This window comes from Trachypithecus francoisi, unplaced genomic scaffold (genome assembly GCF_009764315.1).
Source record: "Trachypithecus francoisi isolate TF-2019V2 unplaced genomic scaffold, Tfra_2.0 Lachesis_group10, whole genome shotgun sequence".
Classification (NCBI taxonomy): Eukaryota; Metazoa; Chordata; class Mammalia; order Primates; family Cercopithecidae; genus Trachypithecus; species Trachypithecus francoisi.
In genome coordinates, this window is record NW_022681455.1 from 50,758,452 (window position 1) to 50,779,024 (window position 20,573).

The window sequence follows — 20,573 nt, forward strand, 5'->3', positions numbered from 1 at the left end:
CGGAGTCTCCAGAGTGCTGTGGCCAGTTAATTTAATTACGACACCCGCTGGAAAATGAATGGCCAATCACTCTCCGGAAAAGAAGCAAAACAGAGAAAGAGGAATCAACTTTGCTAAAATGCCCAGTCTTTGGGTCAAGTCACACACTTATTAATTGCTCAAGACTATTAATTGGATAGGGGGTTGTCTGACAGAAGTGAACGCTACACATGCACACATCACACACACACACACACACACAGGCACAGAACACACCACACACCTGCCTCAATGAGTTTCTTTAGAAAAGGGGCGCGCTGAGCAACCCCAGAGCAGATGGAAGGGAGCGCTGACCAGTATGTGCATATGGCATGGATGATTTCCTCAACTTTGTTTCTTTCAGGGGGAAACAGCTTTTTTATTTTTTTTAAGTTGGGATGAGGTGGGAGGGAGCAGTTGGCCAAATGAAGTTTCCCTGCAGTTCAGATGCTGATGTGGGAAGCCAAGACACAGGGTTAAGAGAGACGCTTTCTAAGGTGGTCAAGGGCCCTGGCAAAGGAAATCTCGAAACTAAAGGAGGCATTTTATCCTTCCTGCTTCATTTTCCTTAAGTACAAAAGAAAGGTTTTTTGTTTTTTTTTTTTCTCATTCTTCAGTATCTTTAAGTTCCCCTCAAGTCCACAAGAGTTCAACAAGCACATAAGTTAAACCCTGGACACTCTTTGTTTGGATACCTAAACATCACTCAGGAAAGTGAACCATGAAAGTGGGGTTAGGGGGTGGAATGGGATGATTTCCAGTTAGTTGGTGATGTCCTGATGTTCACAGGGTCCGGGCTACTGGGGGTCATTCCGTGGGGTGTACTCAATTCAAGGCTAGAGCTCATTACCAAGACTATCATAAAGCTACATCTTCTGAGTGTGGTGGCAGGGGTGAGGGGGTTATGTGTGGCTCTTATTCCAGACAGGGACAAACATGTGGACCAAACACGCTGGGCCAGCAGGCAGAGCAGGCGGCCACATCTTCCTGAGCCTCCCCATTGTTGTTCCCCAGGGAGAGGGTTTTATGTCTGCTGCCTGGACCTAAACTGGGAAAAGAAGGTACTTTCACCTTCAATGAAGAGGTATCTGACAGTAGAGGGGTTGGGAAGGAGATTGCAACTTGTCTGAGAAGGGCTAGCCAATATCATCCACCAGGAAAAGCACACTTGGGCATTCCCCAAGATAACCTGTGAGTCCTACATATTCTTCCTGGGAGTGGTTTGCACTTTCCCAGGGACTGGGGTGCCTGGGTTAAGGTCGTGGGGGCAGTCTCCACCTACCAGAGATGATTAGATTAGTTATTTTCTCTCTTGGTAAGCTATGGAGGCCCCACTCCCCTAGAGCCAACAGCACTCATTTTACCCCTTTTACTTAAAGATCAAGTTGGATATTCTTCCTTTTTGTCATCATTGGTCTCTCAGTCTCCTTACCTCATTAGGCCAAAATATGGAATTTCAAGGAGGGCGGTGGGGCGGGCGGCACTGGCACACCTTGAAATAGGGAGCAAGTGTTGGCTGCTGACCCCATGAGGGGCTGAAGAATCGTGTATCTCCATTTCAGACAATACATTTCAATTCTTGTCGTGTGCCTTTGTCCATTTGTATAAAGCAAAGAGCTCTGAGTGACAGCCCCAGTTAGCCTGCATGAGCAGATCCTAATAAACCCTCCCAAACCCCAACCTAAAAAAAAAAAAAAAAAAAAAAAAGCCACATGCCTGTTTGCCTGCGGCTTATTATTAAGACACCTTCTCAGCTTAAACACTTGAAAGCAAACCAAATGAAATGGCAATTAAGACTGAATTACCCCTTCTATCTATGAGATGAGTCTGTGGGGCCAGCCAGTTCTTTCCTGTAATATAGACACTGAGGAGCAAAGCCTCAGTTTTTCAGGTTTATAGCCACCACCACCCCCTCCAGGCACTAGACAGCTTGGTGAAGGAAGCTGAATTTTGAACGAAGGAAAGCTCAAAAACTGTTTGAAAGTCAAGAAATCCACTGAAGAGATGGAAATAGGTGTGCACTGCTTCCTTCCTGCCCTCTATTTATAAAATATAACTTCCAAGCGTTTAAGGGTTATTTTGGGGGTAATCGTGTTCCAAAACCTAATGCTACTGCTAAACGGTCTACGCCCCACCACCACCAGTGCTGTTTCCAAAAGGAAAGAAGAAAAACACAAAAGAGGGGGGATATGGTTTGGTTGGGGAGTGAAAGACAACATTTTACCTAAATGTAGAATCTTGTCTCAAATCTTTATTCCCTTGCATTTTTCCTAAATGCATTGCCAGTTACACCATTTCCTGATGATGGAAACTTGGGACTGTCCATCACCATTATTTATTTTTAAAGCTGCTGAAAAGTGTAAGCCACCGCCTGATTTTGCCTTTCAAAAAAGGGGAAAGAACCCAAATTCAATGTAAATATGGAAAGACCAGCATTGTTTCCACTTGGGCAAAGGCAGACACCCCAATCTGGGCAAAATTGATTCGGTGGTTGTTGGAAAAAGCAGCTTTCAGCATCTAGGGAGTGGAACCAATAGGAATGAACACTTACCCATATAAAAGGAAGCTTTAATTAATATATATTTCTATCTCTAATATACATATATTGGAGCTAGATATCTAGCTTCACAATAAATGTGTGCAAATACTCTCCACAGAGATGAGTCCCCACCTCAGTCGGTATAGAAAAGCATGATAAAGGTTGGAAAAAATGGATAAAAATGTTGAAAGAACCTCCAGTTCCTTATTAGGCGAAGATACAATATTTATTCCTTGTCTCCTGGGATAAATCTCTTCTGCCTATTGTCCTCCCAGTTCTCAGTGCTGATGCTTAATTTTCAAAACTTCTATATTACCAAGGGACCTACGACATCAGCCAAAGAAATACTCAGCAAGTACAAAATCTGTTCCAGGGAGCTGCTTTTGTGCAGAGGGAAAATTTTGTTCCTACAGGTTTTTAAGTGGGTACGAGGCAAGGAGCTATCTGATCCGGGCAAAACCATTACAATTTAGATATCTATCTATAGAACATTTTTTTTCCTTTAAAAATTGGAAAATACAAGAACTTTGGATTTTTTTTCCCGATTCTTTTTTTGGAGGGGGAAATTGCATCGTAAGCTTTCGGAGAAACCCAACATGTCAACTACCTTTCCGGGACTAGTCCACGATGCCGAGGTATTATTACTTTTTTTTTTTTTTTTTTTTTTTTTTTTTTTTTGAGCGCGCGTGTGTGTGGCGGCGGCGGCGGTGGCGGCGGCGGTGGCAGCCTCCCCTGTCTCTAATCTATATTGGACCGTTACGTTTAATTATAATCTGCCTTTCGGGGGAAGTTAAGGAAGGAAAGGGGAGAAAGTTCGTTATGACATCTGTCGCCAGGGAGGGCAACTCTCTGCCACGTTAAGAAACATTTGCCATAATGAGCGGGAAAACATAATCCTAATAATAAAAGGGGGGGGCGGTGAGGAGAAAGAGATAGAGACGGAAAAAAGATTCTCAGAAAAGCAAAGAAAAGGGACTGATGGGGGAGCAGTAGGTGGACAAGGGGGATGGGGAAAACGCACCCCTTTTGAAATGGGCTTATTCAAGGAAAGGGAAGCAGAAAAGAGGGAGTCGGATTCCCTCCCTCAAATGACTAAGGAAGGGAGGAAGTTGAACGATTTGCACACTGGATTTTTAAAAATATATGGACAATGATTTTGAGCAGCCCGGGCCGAACATCTCGGCATAGACAGGCGCAGAATTTCGATGCTGGGATCTAGTTGGAGAGGCAAGGCGGCGCGGGCCAGCGCTCTTTTCGGGTGGACTCGTTCCTCTGCTACCGCGGCCCCGGAGTCAGTTGCAAACTTGGATCCCAACGCCAAGCTCCCTGCACAAGTTGGGCAGGGGCTGTGTGTGTGTCTGCGCGTGTATGTCTGTGTGTGTGTGTGCGTGTGTGGTGTCACCCGCACCTATATAGTGTGGGGGATTTTTTTTCCGCTCTCTCGACTATGAGGACGAGGCCGCCCACCCCCAGTTCGCCTGTTCGCAAAGGCTCTCTGGTGAAGACGCTGAGACCTGGCTTCGGCTCGGCCCGAGTCTTACGCGCTCGCTTTCCTTGGAGTGCCAGAGAAAGCTCCTGGCTCCGGGAGAGCGGTGCCTTGGTTGCAAAATGACAAACCTCAAGTTTTTCTGCTCTCCCTTTTCCCCCTCTTCCTTCCAGATACGTCACGACGGATCAAACAGCTACCGTTTGATGCAGCTTGGCTGTCTGGAGTCCGTAGCCAATTCCACTGTCGCCTATTCCTCCTCCTCTCCTTTAACTTACTCCACCACCGGCACCGAGTTTGCGTCCCCCTACTTCTCCACTAACCACCAGTACACCCCGCTCCACCACCAGTCCTTCCATTACGAGTTTCAGCACAGCCACCCGGCCGTCACCCCCGACGCCTACTCTCTGAACTCGCTCCACCACTCGCAACAGTACTACCAGCAGATCCACCACGGGGAGCCCACCGACTTTATTAACCTGCACAATGCGCGGGCGCTCAAGTCGTCCTGCCTGGACGAGCAGAGGCGGGAGCTGGGCTGCCTCGATGCCTACCGCCGCCACGACCTGTCCCTCATGAGCCATGGCTCTCAGTATGGAATGCACCCAGATCAAAGACTCCTGCCAGGGCCCAGCCTGGGGCTGGCCGCCGCGGGAGCAGACGACTTGCAGGTAAATAAGCATGCAGCGAATTTGTCTGCTCCCTCCCCTCTTTGCCCTCCCCCTCCCGCCCCATTAAGACTCCGACTGTAAAGTGTCTCTCTCTCTTCTCTCTTCTCTCTCTCTCTCTCTCTCTCTCTCTCTCACACACACACACACACCACTTATGGAAAGTTATCAAAACAATTAGAGGAGGAGTGTGCCTGTTCTTTTCCTCTCATTGGATGCAGGCATTTCACCTGGACGCGCGGGAGTCAGGGCGGCTGCGGCCCTCGACCTTTGGTTTGTTCTCACAGAAGTCTTATGTGAATCAACATTTGTGACCCTGAGGGAATAAGGTAGAGGAGATCGAGAAGTCTGGGGTTGGGCCAAATGGACTCAGAGTAAGACCCAATAAATTGATGACCAATCGTACCCTCAATCTCCGCACTTTACAGGGTCTTCCGAGGCGTCCCAGGTGTTTGTCTCAGACTGAGCTTGTGGAGATTTTACTACAAATAGGCTTGTTCTAAGAAAATTGTTGGGAGCAGAAGTTTCACCAAATTCACTAGATATCTATGGAAAGTAAAGAATCGCAAATGAAAATCTCAAAGGTCTACCCCAAGGAAATAATCTGCACAGTGCACTTTACCGGGGTGTAGGTTGAGTTCAATTCTCTCTGCCTGATGTGCACTCAAAACTGCAGCCCAGTTAGGTAATTTACAAGTTTATTTTTGCTCTTCAAGCCATTACATTTTATGTAAAATGCACCTCCTTAAAAAGACAAAAATGAGGCAATAAAGGTAGCGAAAGAGGGGAAAAATAAAGAAGAAAGGGAAGAAGGAGAAAAGGAAGGAAAGAAGAGAAAAAGAAGAAGGAAGGAAAGAAGGCAGGTATTCAGACACTGTGGAGGCCATCACTCAATCAGATGATCCCTCTTCTATTTTATTTCTTAACACATGTTTGCACATTCTTTGCCAACAATAGAATTTATGAGTATGCAATTATGTTGCCATAGGCATATTTAAAACAAATGAGCCCATAAATACCCAGAAAAGAATTCAAAAGACCCGTATTTTTAGCTCTTTTTAGCTGAAAGTGCAGTTCTATCTGTGAGTTCCTACTTTTTCTGTCTGCACAAAGCTGGCCACCTTCTTCACACTCTCCAGGACAAATAGGGAAATATTCTAAGAACACAAGTTGGAGACGTAAGAGATCCCTTGTTGCGCACAGAAAATCTTTCCTCCTCATTTACCTTTGAGCAAGAGATTATATTTAAATTAAAGTGAAAGCCCTTACAGTTCCAACAAAGAGCCATAGCAGTAAGATCGGTTCACAAGAAAAAAGATTTGGCTGCATAAACCTTGACTTTCTACATTTATATTCACAAAATAATTTTATACGCTCAGGGCATTTTTACATTTTTCACAAGGATCCCCTTATGTCTCAAGAGGGAAAAAATCTGCCATTCAATGCTTAACTCAACTAAAACCTATTTACTCCTTTTAATAGCCGCGTCTGTTGCTGATTTTTTTGTATCTGTACAAATTTTTTTTCTGTGCTAGGCACAAAGCCGGGCATTTTTCAAAAGAGGGGATTAGAACATTTGCAAGCACTAGACAAAGAGCGAATCCCGTGCAAAAGGACACCGTAGTTTATCCCATTTTCGACTTAGTGCCATTCAACTGGTCATTTATGCAATGTCATCCGACCAAACAACATGTTTTACTTATGAGGGAAAAAAGTTTGTTAAGTGAAGAAACCAAGGTTCGTTTCTTCTAAGAAAATAAACATTGTAACCGTGCGCCAGAGAGTGGAAGGAAAAGTAGTTCACTGCCTTGGAGAGCTTTGAGACCGTTTATCATCTACATTTCAGATATTTTGAAACCTTTTCTTCAGCCTATCTCTTTTTCCATATACAAATGTCCCTTTTCTCTTTTACTACTCATATTGAAGCAAGATTACTCTTACTAAGGGACACACTCCAAGGTACTAGAAGAAATATAGTACTGTGTGTGATATACGTTTATACCCTTACATAGGTATATCCATGTATGTATATATCATAATATATATCCATCTTTATCTATCTAATCTATGAATGCTATATAGCAAGTTTGTAAATCTGACAAGTTATTTTCTTCCACTGTTCTTGCACCAAGTTGGCAGAATGAAAAAGAAAGAGACATAGCTACTTCTAAAACAAGAAATGGGGAGGGCGTGTGTGGGAGAAACCCGTCTCTCTCCTTTTATTTCTTCCTTTTTAAAACATTCATCAGCATATGCCTCATTTCAAATGCAACAAATGTAAATATACTTTTCCCTGCACAGAATTTTAAGTGAAAGTCCAATGGTTTGGAGGGCGGTCTAAGTCTGCCTAACAGATGCAAACAGTCTTGTGGCTTCAGTTCCATCTTTGAGTCCCCTAAAAAGATTTGCTATGGCCAACAAAGGAAACTGTCACACCTTTTCCCATCACCGCTTTAATTTATGCTCAGTCTCCAAGTTTTTTTTTTTCATATTGATTTGATAATCACTTTAAGGCAGAACATTTAAAATAAGAAAGAGCTCGTGAGTAGGTTGAAAAGGGGGGTCTTACAGGCCTGCCTCAATATGGTGAAAATGGGGAGGCGAAAGGGAGCCAGGGTTGTAAAGGTTGTTTTGTAAAGTGGGTTTTTATTATGCACCGACTCTCTCCGCATTTACTTAACTCTTCACGGGCTGTTGGGTAGGTTAACACCCTTCAAGCCCTCTTTCATGTCCAATACCTCGTTTGTTTGTAAAGGAAAATGAGCCTTTAACACATTTCGATTTGGGAAAAAAGAAAAGGACAGACAGGGAGAAATTTTTATTTTTCTTAATCAAAAATCAGCAAACCCTTTCCATCTCTCCAGCTCCAGGGATTCCTCAATCCATTAGGATCTTGAAGGTCTACAGTGAGTGAACCTGAAGGTTTTTCCTTCATAAGGTCCATTTTGGGTGGCATTATAGGATGTTCCTACAGTTGGGGTAAAACAGAACCTCTATAAGACATCCTGAATCCTGCATATGAAATAGTTCCTCTGTGTCCTCAAGAAACCCACAGTCCCAGACTTGACACTCTAGGTGTGATTTGCTCTACTCAGAAAGTGCTGAGTGTACACTGTCTGTATATATGCTGTATGTCTTGATGGGGACTCAAAGGGCTTCTCATTCTCTTATGCCAAGATGAAAGACTCCCAGGCACTTTGAAGTGTAATATTGTATGGTGATGTAAAATATATACCTTAAGATTTATACAACTTTTAGATTGTGGTTTTTCTTGCAATTTTTAAAAAATTATGTTTGCTGGAAAGCTTGCTTCAGCTCAATGCTTGCTTTTAAATGTCTACTGAGACAGAGTTCAGAAATGGGCTAGTCTAAAAGACTTCACCTACATGGTCATATATGTGAGTATCCATTTAAGTAATGTTACTTCTGTTTCTTTTATTAAGGGCTCTGTGGAAGCCCAGTGTGGGCTTGTTCTCAATGGCCAAGGTGGAGTGATAAGAAGAGGTAAGTAACAAGTAATAACATGCTAACCCTAGACATTCTTCTCCTATCTGTGACTTTGTTTAGAAGATCTGAAAATCATCAGATTCCTTTTCTGATGATTAAGAAAACAATTATACTTAGTCAATTATTCTAGTCCAACACTGGCATATCCACATTTAAAAGTCTCCTTTCTTCCATTAAGGTTTAAACCCAGGCTGTGCCCAGAAGGCTTGTGATAGGAGATATTTGTTGCTCCTCATAGACCAGTAACAGAATCAAAGTTAGAGGCAGAAGGAAAGAAAAAAGAAAAAGGCAGAGAGAGAGAGAAAGAAAAAGAAAGAAAGAAAGAAAGAAAGAAAAAGAAAGAAAGAAAGAAGCTTCTCACAGCCCCTTCCCCCAGCACTAATACCACATCCTCAAGCAGAGTTTCTTTTTTAGCCCTAAATGTGCTAGCCACAGCCTGGGTGTTTGAGGTGATGGTGTTAGCTTGAGGCTTTGAAGGATTCTGTGAAAGGCTAGATCATTGAGGCTTTAGGGGAGGCTAATGAAACACCAATATTGTAGCTGCCCTTATTTTTCTAAGTGTCCAGAACATTTCTTTCTTTAAGGGAGGGTAGGAGGAGGTGGTGTTAACTGTACTGGATAAAGCTTTCTTGTTCCCATCTGTTGAGGGAAACATCTGAATCCGGAGTTACCCATGGAGTTGGAAGGTGGGGGAAGGCAAGAGGAGAGGAGAGAGCTGTTGCTTTCAGTTCTGGCACTAAAGGGGGCTGCATCTCAGATGTTCCATTTTGACAAAAGGTTTTGAACTATGACGTTCTCAGGGCCTTGAGGCAGTGCAGATTTTGCTAGCTTCCCCTACTTAACTGTACCCAAAGCTTCTGAAGTTTATTTTCCTAGCAAGCTGAGTAACCCGAGCAGCACACAAGGCAAGAAAGACCAGCTGTTATCCTAACTTCATACGAATTAATAAGATGTGGTCTATTCACCAAGACTAATTCCTGCTACAGGACCACAGTTGTCTGCAGTAACAGAACACTAAAAACTGAGTCTCTTCAGATGGGACCAAATAAGTGTCCTTCAGCCCCTCTCCATCCCTTTGAAAGTTTCTTGAAAGATTTGCTTTTCTGGATAGAGAAATGTGCTGGTAGAAATCAGTGATTCTTTCATATTTAAACTGCAGATTTTACATCCCAATGTCCAATGTAAACTCCATTTAAACTGACGGGGAAAGAAAACAAAGAGTGCTTTCCCTTTGAAACTTGGGTATTGTTCTAGTGGATGTGGGTAGTTTACATTAAATTTAAAAGAGCTCCTCAACTCTTGTTGGTTCACCCTATCGAGATTAACACACACACACACACACACACACACACACACACACACCACACACACACCAGTGGTATAGCTCCACAAATATTTTTTAAATGAGGAGTATTAAGCTTGCCATCCACGCTGGTACTCAGACATATTGAAATGGAATAAAATAGGCTCAAGACTGATGAATATTGAATGCACGCTGTTGGAGGAGGCAAAAAAAAAAATTACACAGTGAACAGGGGACCAGGTGAGATGTGCTGATCAGGGGTCTGTTGGGACGGGTAAAAATAAGGTGAGGCAAGAGCACTCAGGGCGCGTAGAGACGTCGGTGGTGCTGAAGGACAGCGCCACTAATTAGGTACGGGAGCCCGCTTCTCCCACAGTCGGCCTTTTGCTACTGCAGTTTTGCATTCAGTTCCACACTTATACGAAGATCACCTTCTCGTGTGCTTGGAAACTGCATCTGAGCATAAGATATCTGATAGAGGGTAGAATTACTTGAGGCTGAGGAGGGAGCTGGAGAGGAAGAGGCTTTGGAATCAATTGAATTTCTGAGGAGAGATTTATTGGACACCCTCTCACCCCCTCACACAATTCCCAAGAAAGGCCAAAGCTCTTAAGTATCTCCAAAATGTTAGCTACTTTATCAGAGTCACAGAAATTATCCTCCTTAGGTGATGCCTTATTATTCCTGTAGAATTCGGTCCCTATTCTTTTCACCTAAAAATCGTCGTTGAATCTGCTACTTGAAACCAAATATTGATGTCATATGAGAACAGTGAAGCTACAGAGAGAAAGGGAATGTAACTTGGGGTTTACATCTGTCTTGTGTGACTAAATCCCCCTTCGTAGAAATTCAGATTTTAGCTGCTGAGTTTATTCCATTTCCACGTGTCTTAGAGAAAGGCCAGTTAACCTAGTTGACCCGTGGAAAGGAGGGTGTGTGTCTATACGTGCCTGTTTACTCTGAAACAATCAATGTTCATGACAATTTACAAGTGGGTAGCAAGAAAGTGTATTCCCAAAAGAGGGTGTATATTTTGCTGCAGCCTGCCCAGCCCCTCATCTCAGAACTCCCTTTCACAAAACACTAAAGAAGCCTATTTTCTCAACTGTCATGATAGTACACAGGACCCCTAACATCAACAGCTCAGACTATTTGTGTTCATCAAAAATCAGAAAGACATTAACTCAAGTGCTCTACTATACTGCAATACTTCATATAACCCAATATTGTCTAACAGCTGAGATAAAATTGTGTTTCTTTTCCAGTTCATGCTTTACAGATGACTCACCACATAAAACATGGTTTATTGCGAAGCACAACATTTCACCATTTTCTCTCTTCTGCTAAGTTCCCGAATCAATTTACATTTCTAATGGTTTCTAGAATGTACTATGGGAGGAAAAAAAAAAAAGATTCCACTTTCAAAGACCCCAAATGGTGTTCTTGAAGAAATATAGGTGCCTATGTACTTTACATGAGTTAATCACGGACATTGTCCTGGTTTGCAGTGGTGTGGAGGGCTCGGGCGTTCTCAGTTGTTCTTTACATTTGGTGACTTCAACTTGTAAAGAACAAAATAGCGTCGCCCTGACTCACTTTGTTAAGTGGCAATTACATTATTTTAGCCTGTAATGAAGGCCCGATAGCCAAAGACTTCGTGGAAGAGGGGGCAGCAGCGAGGTAATTACCACCTAGATAAAATATTTGCCACCGCCTCGGAGGCGCAGCTCCCTGCGCGCTCACTCTCGGTTAATGGTGTGCGCGATTTTGCCCGCAGCTCCGCCACTCCAACCATCAGAACCAATAATCTTTACTTTACCCTGTGCTCGCGTATCGATAGCTTCTTTCGCCTCGGGCGTAGGCTTTGATATGTTAATATTACTGAGTAGCAAATTCTGCAGAGATCATATTAATGTTGTACGTACAGAGTGGAGCTTTGCCTTCGTTGAATATTCAGATACCGGGTTTCAAAAGGCATCTCTTGAAGAAATGAGGCTTCTATTTACAGGAGTCGTCTGTGTTTTTAATCATTAAAAAAAGAAAGAAAAACCCACTCTTTTTTCCCCCCTGAACCTTCTGAGGCTCCCTTATGGCCCCCTCCCCTTTGTCAGACACCGGTCCCTTTCATTTCTTGCTCTGAGTATTTAATAATAAGTGAACAATGTTGATGACGATGGTGATTATGAAGCTCATAATAAATGGATCCATATTGGAATCGCAGGGTAGGGGTTCAAGTGGATAGTGGCTGTGGACCTCAGAAATGGGCTAGATGAGAAGAACTAGCTTTTCCTTACGTGGGTGGAAAGTGACATTTTGGCCCTGGTCTCTTTCGTGAAATCGGGATGGCAACTAAAAAGGGCGGGGGGCGGGGGGCGGGAGAGGAAAGAAATGAAAAAAGTGGAGAGGGGAAGCGCCCTTGTTTCGCTTTGTGATCATTCTGCCTTGCAGCCCCAGGCTAATTTCAGAAGCTTAAATACTGCCGTAGCCTCTGGGCCACGCGAAGAGGGAGCGGACCCGGCCATGGGCAGGCAGGAGCGCTTTCCTGCCCGTGGCTACACAAAATACAAACTACTTTGAATCAAAACATTTTGGGGGAATTAATATGATCTGAACTCTGCACGTTTTAAGAGAGTTTGAGTTTATCAGATCGCTTAGAGGTGACTGGCACGCCAAGGCAAAGGCATTTACGCCGCGGTATAAACATTGTCAGATCTGATTTAATTTCTTTAAAAAAAAAATGCTTCCTTGAAATGCTTGAAATGGAACCTTAGCTTCAATTGCCCAGTCTGCCAATAACAGAGTAGAAGGACCTGACCGCTTTTCCCTTTAGCCGGCCTCAAGGCCGGCAGCAGGCTGCTTGGCAGGAGGACGCGGTTTCCTCTGCTTCTCTGGGTTTCAAGAAGGCGCAGAGCCTAGGAATCCAGGTTGGAGAAAACCGTTGGCTCTTTCAGCAGCTCCTGAAGGAGTACAATTGGAGGAGTATGGGAAGCTTTGCCCTTCTTCCTTTGTCCGTACTCTTCGGATTCCAGATGGACTACCTGGAATCTCTACTCTGGCTAGCCAAAACTCATCTCTATGGTTCATCCATTATGGGTGAATATAGAGCCGGAGATACACCTCAAGCCTCGCCTGCCTCCTTGGTCCCCAGTGCAGATTCTGCAGGTTTGAAATTCAGTCTCCTTTATATGAAATCTAAAACTCTTGTACCAAAGCATCCAGAGGCATGATTTGTTGGAAATCTTTTTGGGGGTTGGGGGTTGCAGAGGGGAAGAACAGCCTACAGCCTTTTCTCTAATTTCTTTAACTGCTTTGAAAATCAACAGAAGCCAAAACACTTTCTGCACTGGGGAATGGGGATTAATCTCCCCCCCATCCCCGCCATACACACACCCTAATATACACCATTACACACCTACCACATTAAAACAGCCAGTCTCTTCACGCACACCTCTCTTTCTTTTGTTCTGCCTAAAATCTACAAAAGAAGAAGCTCATTCGGCCCTGGTAATCCAGCTACATCTGTAATGTTATACCCTTCCCCCAAACAGCACAATTCGTTCCTGACACATCATCAAAGGCCTACTTGATTCCAATTAAGTCCGCATCCTTTGCTGTTTGATTACAATTAATATCTGCTGCCGTGGGGGAGGGGTAACATGGGGGAGGAGGGTTAGGAAGGGTAAGAGGCTAGAGGGGAAGCAGCCGAGAATAATTCTACCCACGCAACTCACAGGTGCACCTCGCAGAAATGCAACCGCAGAACAAACAGGGACAGGAAACTCTTGTAATCGCTTACACATTTTTAATGTGTCAGAAAAAAAACGAGCGATCACTGGAGATGAAGAAGGGGAGAAGAAAAATCCCTGCCGTTTGTATTTCTTTCATTTGAATTGTAAACATCTGTTTGGCTGTAAGGCGAACAGAACATTTATTTTGCTCTCAAGATTTGGTCTAATTATGTCAACACCGACGCTACGACGAGTGGGGCGGCGCTGTGGCTTTGGAGAGGAGGCGCGCACCGGCCCAGCGCCCGGAAGCCCTCTAGGAAGTATTGATCGCACCTGCAGAGCGCGCGGGGCCTCTCGCCACAGCCGGGTGCGTTCTGAGAGGGGGGAGGCGCGGAGGCCGTGCGTGTGGCTCAGAGGCAGATTTAGAGGCTCCAGGGACTCGTGGCTCCTTGGAGACAGCCGCCGCTGTTTCCTCTGCCCTAATAGCCTGGGATGAGAAGAGAAAAAGCTCACCCAGGCGCCGGCGCTTGTCTTTCCCATCCAGTTGCAGCACAGACGGTGGCGGTGTGTGTGTGTGTTGGGGAGAGCGGGGTGTGGGGGGATTTTCTTGTCCTACTCCGCAGTTCACACCCTGCAACGGGGTAGTTGTTTAAAAAAAATAAAAATGACGGGGTTGGGTGGCCTATAATCAGGTTGCCAAGAGTGCGTACATCCATTTCCCATTGCACCTCCCTTACAAGGTGGGGAGATAAGTAGAGCAAGTGTGAGCGTCTTCATTGTTTAGATGGACAGACTGAGACCCAGAGTCATTCGCCCAAAGTTTCATGAGTCGCTAGTTGGTCAAATTCTTACTCATAGACCAGTACTCTTTCCACTGCTCCACACTGTCTGCAGACACTTGTCCAGACGTCCCCAGCTATGCCAAGGCAGCGAAGGTAGAGCCACTCCATGCTTCTTCAAACCGAATAAGATCTAACAACATATGGCAGCTGGAGGATCTGCATCCATGTATTTTGTGCCTAGTTTTGTCACACCTGAGCCGGAAGTCTCTGGCTGACTTCTTCCTGCAGCTATGGCAAAGTTATCCCTTTTATGAAAGCCGTGTCCTAGGCAAACGACCTTGAGTAGATAGTTTCTGATTTCTTACCGCTGTTACCATAGCTACCCATCAGAATTTGCAGCATCACTGAAAATAGAAAGCCCTATCTCCAAATTCCAAGTTTAAAAATAGTGAACTTTGTGAAAGTATTGCTTCTGTGAACTGTATATGGAAAAGGGATGAACTCTGGGGAAGTTCTGCATGAATACACTGGCTATAGAATCAAAGAGATTCCTAATTGGGATGCTGACTCTAGAATGATTATCACATAATTTCAGTAAGAGCTGACATGCGACACAAGCACCATGAGGAAGTTCAACTAGTAACACTGGGGATGACTACTGTAAATGACTTGGTGTGGGCCAATGTTTCACAACATTCTTCTTTGAGATCTCATCATTACCATCTGTAGTCTGGATTCCGTTAAAGAAGTATCACTCCCTCAGTACCTTCAATCTAGAGACAAAACCCTGGTGATATTGACCTATTACTTTTTTCCACCTCTCTAAAGAATAAATCACTGAGAAGAAAGATATCAGGTTCCCCATGTTGCTGTAAACTCTACAAGTTGCCAAATCTTTAGCCAGGACTAGAGAGTTCCCCAAGGCTGCAGCAATGCCAAGTATCAAAGCAACAGAAATTTCCTTTAAAGATGCTGTGACATAAAAAATAAAAGACTCTATAGTTGATGGCTAATCCTGAATACAAAATAAATCCTTCAGGCAATTTGTGTGTGCATAAAGCATACTCTTAATATGCAGCTTGTGTAACTTACCTAATAAATGTCTACTCGAGCATAAGCCAGAAGCCCAACCTAGATGTAGGAGAGGGAGACTCTGGGCCCAGGGAATTGGTGCGTGGGTGGGTAGCAGACTAAGTGGTTTCCCTGGGAGCAGCTGGTTTTCAACACATAAGGTTCACTTTGCCAAAAGTCTTCCAGTTGGGGAGAGCCTGATCTAACAAATTCTTTTAAAAATGATAATCATCTATATCTCCCTAAATTAGGTTTCTAATCTGCTGAAGATTAGTAAAGATAAGAAAGTTCTAAAATTGTATTATTCCCTACCCTTAGCATCCAAGCAAATAATTCATACATATACTCAAACGCTCTGTTCTCTCACTCATCATAAACTTGAAGCTAACTGGCAACTGGGTGAGATTCCTTGTGTCCTCATTTGTATACTGGCTAGTATGCAAGACAGGAAAGTTTATTTAAGAATATAAATTTGCTTATGATTCATAGTGACTGTGAGTAGAGATCCATTTTTAGAAGAGGGCTATGTGAATTTTGCATAAAGACATTGATTTCTGTTTGTTTAATATATTTGGTTTAGACTTATCTAATTCCTAAAATAATCAGGATCATAATTCTCACAGTATGACTCTAAAATACAGATTCATTAATACCTACCTTGCTTTCCTGTTCATCTCAAATTTTAAGAAGTCATTTAAGAATTTGTTTTTGAAATACATGTTGCATCTGTAAGTACAGAGTGAAACTGATAACAAAAGTGAAATCGTAGTTTTAGGTCCAGGAATCTGGGGCAAATTTTTATTATTGTATTTTGGCTTTAAACTCACTAAGAATATGAAGAGGGGGAAATCACAGGAGAATTTGATTTTAGCTCCTAAAGCAGGTGTTTACATGGTTTGCCGTTGTATTGGCTACAAGTTTGATGTCAAGAAATGGATTTTAATTTGACAATTGAGATTATGAACTCTCAGATTTCTAACTGAGAACAGGTTTTCAGGCACTAGCATGGAGGTTTTGGCAGAGTGCACAGGACCCAACTTCTAGCCTGAAAATGGTTGGCTACCCTGACATTCCCACTGTTTACTCTCCTGGTTTTTGTTGGTTTGTTGTTGTTGTTTTTTGGAAGGGCTTTAGAATGCTTAGGGAGAAAGACCTTGGTCTCCAGCACTTGCGGGGAAAACTTGGGTAACCAAAAGACAGGGAGAATTCCAGAAGGTACAGGGGTGGAAATATTTTAAGAGTGGGGCAAGGTTAACTTTTTCTGTCTCCTCAGGTTTGGGATCCCTTTGCCTTTTAAAATGTCCTCCCAGGTTCTTTTGCAACCCAGCCCAGGGAAAATACCAGAATCTGAATGCCAGAATTTCTACCACCAATGTAACATTCCGTATGTGCTAGTTAGTAAATGAGGGTAGGAGATACCTGGGAGGCAAGTGGTAAGTCCTAGTTCAGTGCTCCTCAAACTTTAATGACCACATGAATCATCTGGGGCTCTCATTAAAACGCAGATTCTGACTCAAAAAGTTTGGAGGTGAGTCTGAGATTTTGCGCTTCTAAAATGCTGAGAAGTAAAAATATTTTAGACAATGCTCTTCTACCCATTTTTCTTCCCCCACCTACTTTTTTAAAACCTCTTTTCTCTCATAGAACTTGTCCCTTTTCTGGATATGGGTCGTAAGATTGCCCCTAACTGAAGAAGTAAAAACATGATCAAAAAGCCAACTTTGAATTTGCTTCAGACCCTTAAAAACTCTGGCTTCAGATTGCTCAATGCATGAGGCAGTTTTGGATTCTGGAACTGTATAGACACCATGCTAGCAGGGTGGACATTGGCTCCAAAGTCTTGCAGTGGAGGAGGAACTGGACAGCGGGAAATGCTTCTCAGAGATGATCACCCTTGGATCCTCAAGTCCTCTTCAGTTCTTGTTGACTGCCGGAGGATAGGGAACATATACTGTTGTTCCTGGAGGAGATTGAAACTCAGGGGGCTTTCTGGAGCTTGGAGACAGAAAGCTTCTGTTCCAGGAACCCCAGCATGGCAATATTGCCTTGATGATTTTGCTACTGACAATTATATATTTTTTCTCCCTAATAGTAATAATGACAATGAAAATTACAACATCAATATTATTGTTAGCTAACATTTAATAATTATTAAATTATTAATAATAATTAATTACTGTGTTCTAGGTATTTTGCTAATGTTGAGGGCTGGCATACAGTAGAGGTATTTAACCTACCATCACCTGTATGGATTGGAAATTTTCAATGAGTAACTGGTTTTTAGCAGTGCCTGGGAGTGAGTGACTGTGGTGCCTTTAATTGACAGATGGATGAGGAAAATATGGCAGTTTTCAAACACTTTGGAAAAGACAGTAATTGTGGATAAAACGTTTCCATCCATTGTGTACATTGTGCATCTGTGTGTGTACATAAACACACACAACCATGTATAAGTAATACCTACTCCTTGTGAACTTAACTATTGGAATTCAGGTTTTTAATTAATTGAAGTGTTTCTTAGTGTGAATGTTGCCAAATTAACACTGGTGAGGCAGTCTACACTCCATAGGATGCCAATGTTTCCTAACAATTGTACACTCACAGACATCTTCACAAACATTGAAAAGACACGACCCTGAGCAGTATTTGAAAGAACATTCAGAGCAGCTCTCCGTGATGATTTGGGGGATATATAAGTACAACTGTTAGCATGTATTCCCAAATCCAGTACAGTCTTTTGATGTTAACTGCCTCTCATGCAGTTAGCTTCTTTCATTGTCACTAACATGTGCTATACTTTTTTCTCTCAAGGTGGCACCTGTGTGGTCAACCCCACAGACTTATTTTGCTCTGTCCCTGGCCGTTTGTCCCTTCTTAGTTCTACTTCCAAATACAAGGTGACCATTGCTGAGGTAAAGAGGCGCCTCTCCCCACCTGAGTGCCTCAATGCTTCACTCTTGGGAGGCATTTTGAGAAGGTAAGACAAAGCTGTATTCTGGCACAGAATTTCTAACTGATATCATACCCTCAATCCTTAGTCATAATGTCTCCCATCTGATAGTATATTCCCCATGTGGTCAAGTCATCTCATAATTTTCATCAGAATGTGAATTTTTAAAACCTAGTTTTTGTTTGTTTTTGTACAGAGCAAAATCGAAGAATGGGGGCCGCTGCCTGAGAGAGAAATTGGATAGGCTTGGCTTAAACTTACCAGCAGGAAGACGGAAAGCAGCTAATGTCACCCTCCTCACTTCCTTGGTCGAAGGTATGACTTCTCAGTTTAGCAAAATAATGCTGGAAGGTTGGCATGTCTTTGAAACTCAGGTTTGTTAGATTACGCTGTTTTATTTTTGTCTGTACCATTAAGCAAGTCAGTTAACAGTTAAGGTAAATTTCCTAAATTATCTTGACAATGATGATTCAATTAGACTTAATGTAAGATTTAGATAATTCATAAAATATCATTTAATTTACTAATCTTGGTAGTAATAGGAAATAAGACAATGGAAGTTTTGGATACTTCTCCAAATAGCCTCTAAGTAACAGCAACATGAAATTGGCAGTGCTCTTGTCATTTGCATTATTGTTTATTGTAGAGTTTAAGTAAATCTAACTTAACTCATTGTAATTCAGTACAACATGATCTACAGGAGAAATAACCCTTTATGAAGAGTTCACAGGGGTCTAGGCATGATACTGAGACTGAAAACGTACTGTATTAATCCTAGTAGACCTCTCTAAAGACATGGTGAACTTTTATGGCTGTAAGGGTGGATAAGCTCAGCTCAGTTGGAGAGAGGTTGAGGTTAACCAGTAGTATAAGAAAGAGAAATGGAAATAAATGTATTCCCAGAAGTTGTTTTTTATCCAACTTACCTTTCCCTTTTTTTCTCCTATTAAGGTCTAAACTTTACATATTCTTATTCAATCTTCTTTTAAGGAGAGGTATTATTGAAAGTTTTTTTTTTTTAATTGTGGGGAACTTTTTGAATGTCAAAGGAAAGTTCTTTCATCATGCAGAATGCTATTGTTTAAAATATAAAAGGCAGAGGACTTTTGCCAAGCTTCACCTTGAACATACCTGTGTTACTTCATGTATTCGTTATTTGCCTATATGGCACTGTAGGAAGTAATGAGTGAAACACAAAACCAAATATCTATAATTTTTTCAGATTTTCAGTATGTAGCATTTACTGTACAACATTGAGAAGTAGTGCGTTCTTGACATTTGTCTTGGCAGAATTGTTTTGGTGATTTTGTTCTTTTAATTTGTTGTTGTTGTTGTTGTTGTTGTTGTTGTTGAGACGGAGCCTCGCTCTGTCGCCCAGGCTGGAGTGCAGTGGCCGGATCTCAGCTCACTGCAAGCTCCGCCTCCCGGGTTTACGCCATTCTCCTGCCTCAGCCTCCCGAGTAGCTGGGACTACAGGCGCCCGCCACCTCACCCGGCTAGTTTTTTGTATTTTTAGTAGAGACGGGGTTTCACCGTGTTAGCCAGGATGGTCTCGATCTCCTGACCTCGTGATCCGCCCGTCTCGGCCTCCCAAAGTGCTGGGATTACAGGCTTGAGCCACCACGCCCGGCCAGTGATTTTGTTCTTAACAGCCATCTTTGCTGTGTTCCCTGATAGTAGTCATGATAATAACAACCACAACAATAATATTATTGACAACTGACATTTACTGTGTTACTATTACCATGTTCTAGGTCTTGTGCTGTGTTTGCCTGTGTGTGCTGGTACTAAAGGCTGGCATATGGTAGATGGCTGTAACCTATCATACACCCACACTGGGGAAGAGCAAAGGAGAAAAAAAAATGACTAATGGGTTGATTCCAAAGGGAGACAGATTTCTACTAATTTTAAGTAAAAATGTGGGCAAAATTATAGTTATCGTTGTTTAAAAATACAACAAAACACTTGCTCAGGATAATAGAGGGGATTCAAGAATCATATGGATGGTAGGACTTGAGTAGTCCTCAAACCCAACTCCACAGTAGAGTCAGTTGAAAAGGTTTTTTACAAAGTGCCTGGGTCTCATCCCCAAATCAACTGAAACTCATTCTGTGGGGATGGCTTAGTCATCTAAAGTTTTTAAAACTCCCCAGGTGATTCTGATGTATAATGATGTTTAAATATCATTGATTTAATTGTTCCTTGGAATCCTTTTCACTACCCAGGATGATTGTTTATGAATGCTCATGAAATTTCTAACTAGTGTGAAAATTATCAATCCCAGTAAAGACTTTTCTCCATGCTGTCTATGAAAGTACTGGTCAGTACAAAACGGAAGAGCCACAAAAAGTATGTTCACAATTCTTACTGATTTTTATGGTAGCCAGGAGCACTGGAATATCCTGTGTGGGAATCGTCAATCTGTATTAGCAGCAAGGGTGCAGGTCAAATGTGTGGAATCCTAGGATGATCTCTGGAGTCTTACCATCCTACTCTTTCAGCATACCTCTCCTATCCCAAA

At 42.8% G+C, this 20,573-nt stretch overlaps 1 protein-coding gene across 1 annotated transcript in view; it reads left to right on the forward strand.

The window, feature by feature from the left end:
- The first annotated feature begins 2,627 nt into the window (after positions 1-2,627).
- Positions 2,628-20,573, forward strand: part of TFAP2D (transcription factor AP-2 delta) — a 60,250-nt gene continuing 42,304 nt past the window's right edge. The window contains exons 1-5 of the mRNA XM_033219904.1: positions 2,628-3,192; positions 4,217-4,714; positions 8,155-8,215; positions 17,914-18,079; positions 18,249-18,367. Of these exons, the coding sequence (XP_033075795.1) occupies positions 3,154-3,192; positions 4,217-4,714; positions 8,155-8,215; positions 17,914-18,079; positions 18,249-18,367 (883 nt within the window). The 5' untranslated portion in view covers positions 2,628-3,153. The remainder of the gene's footprint in view (positions 3,193-4,216; positions 4,715-8,154; positions 8,216-17,913; positions 18,080-18,248; positions 18,368-20,573) is intronic.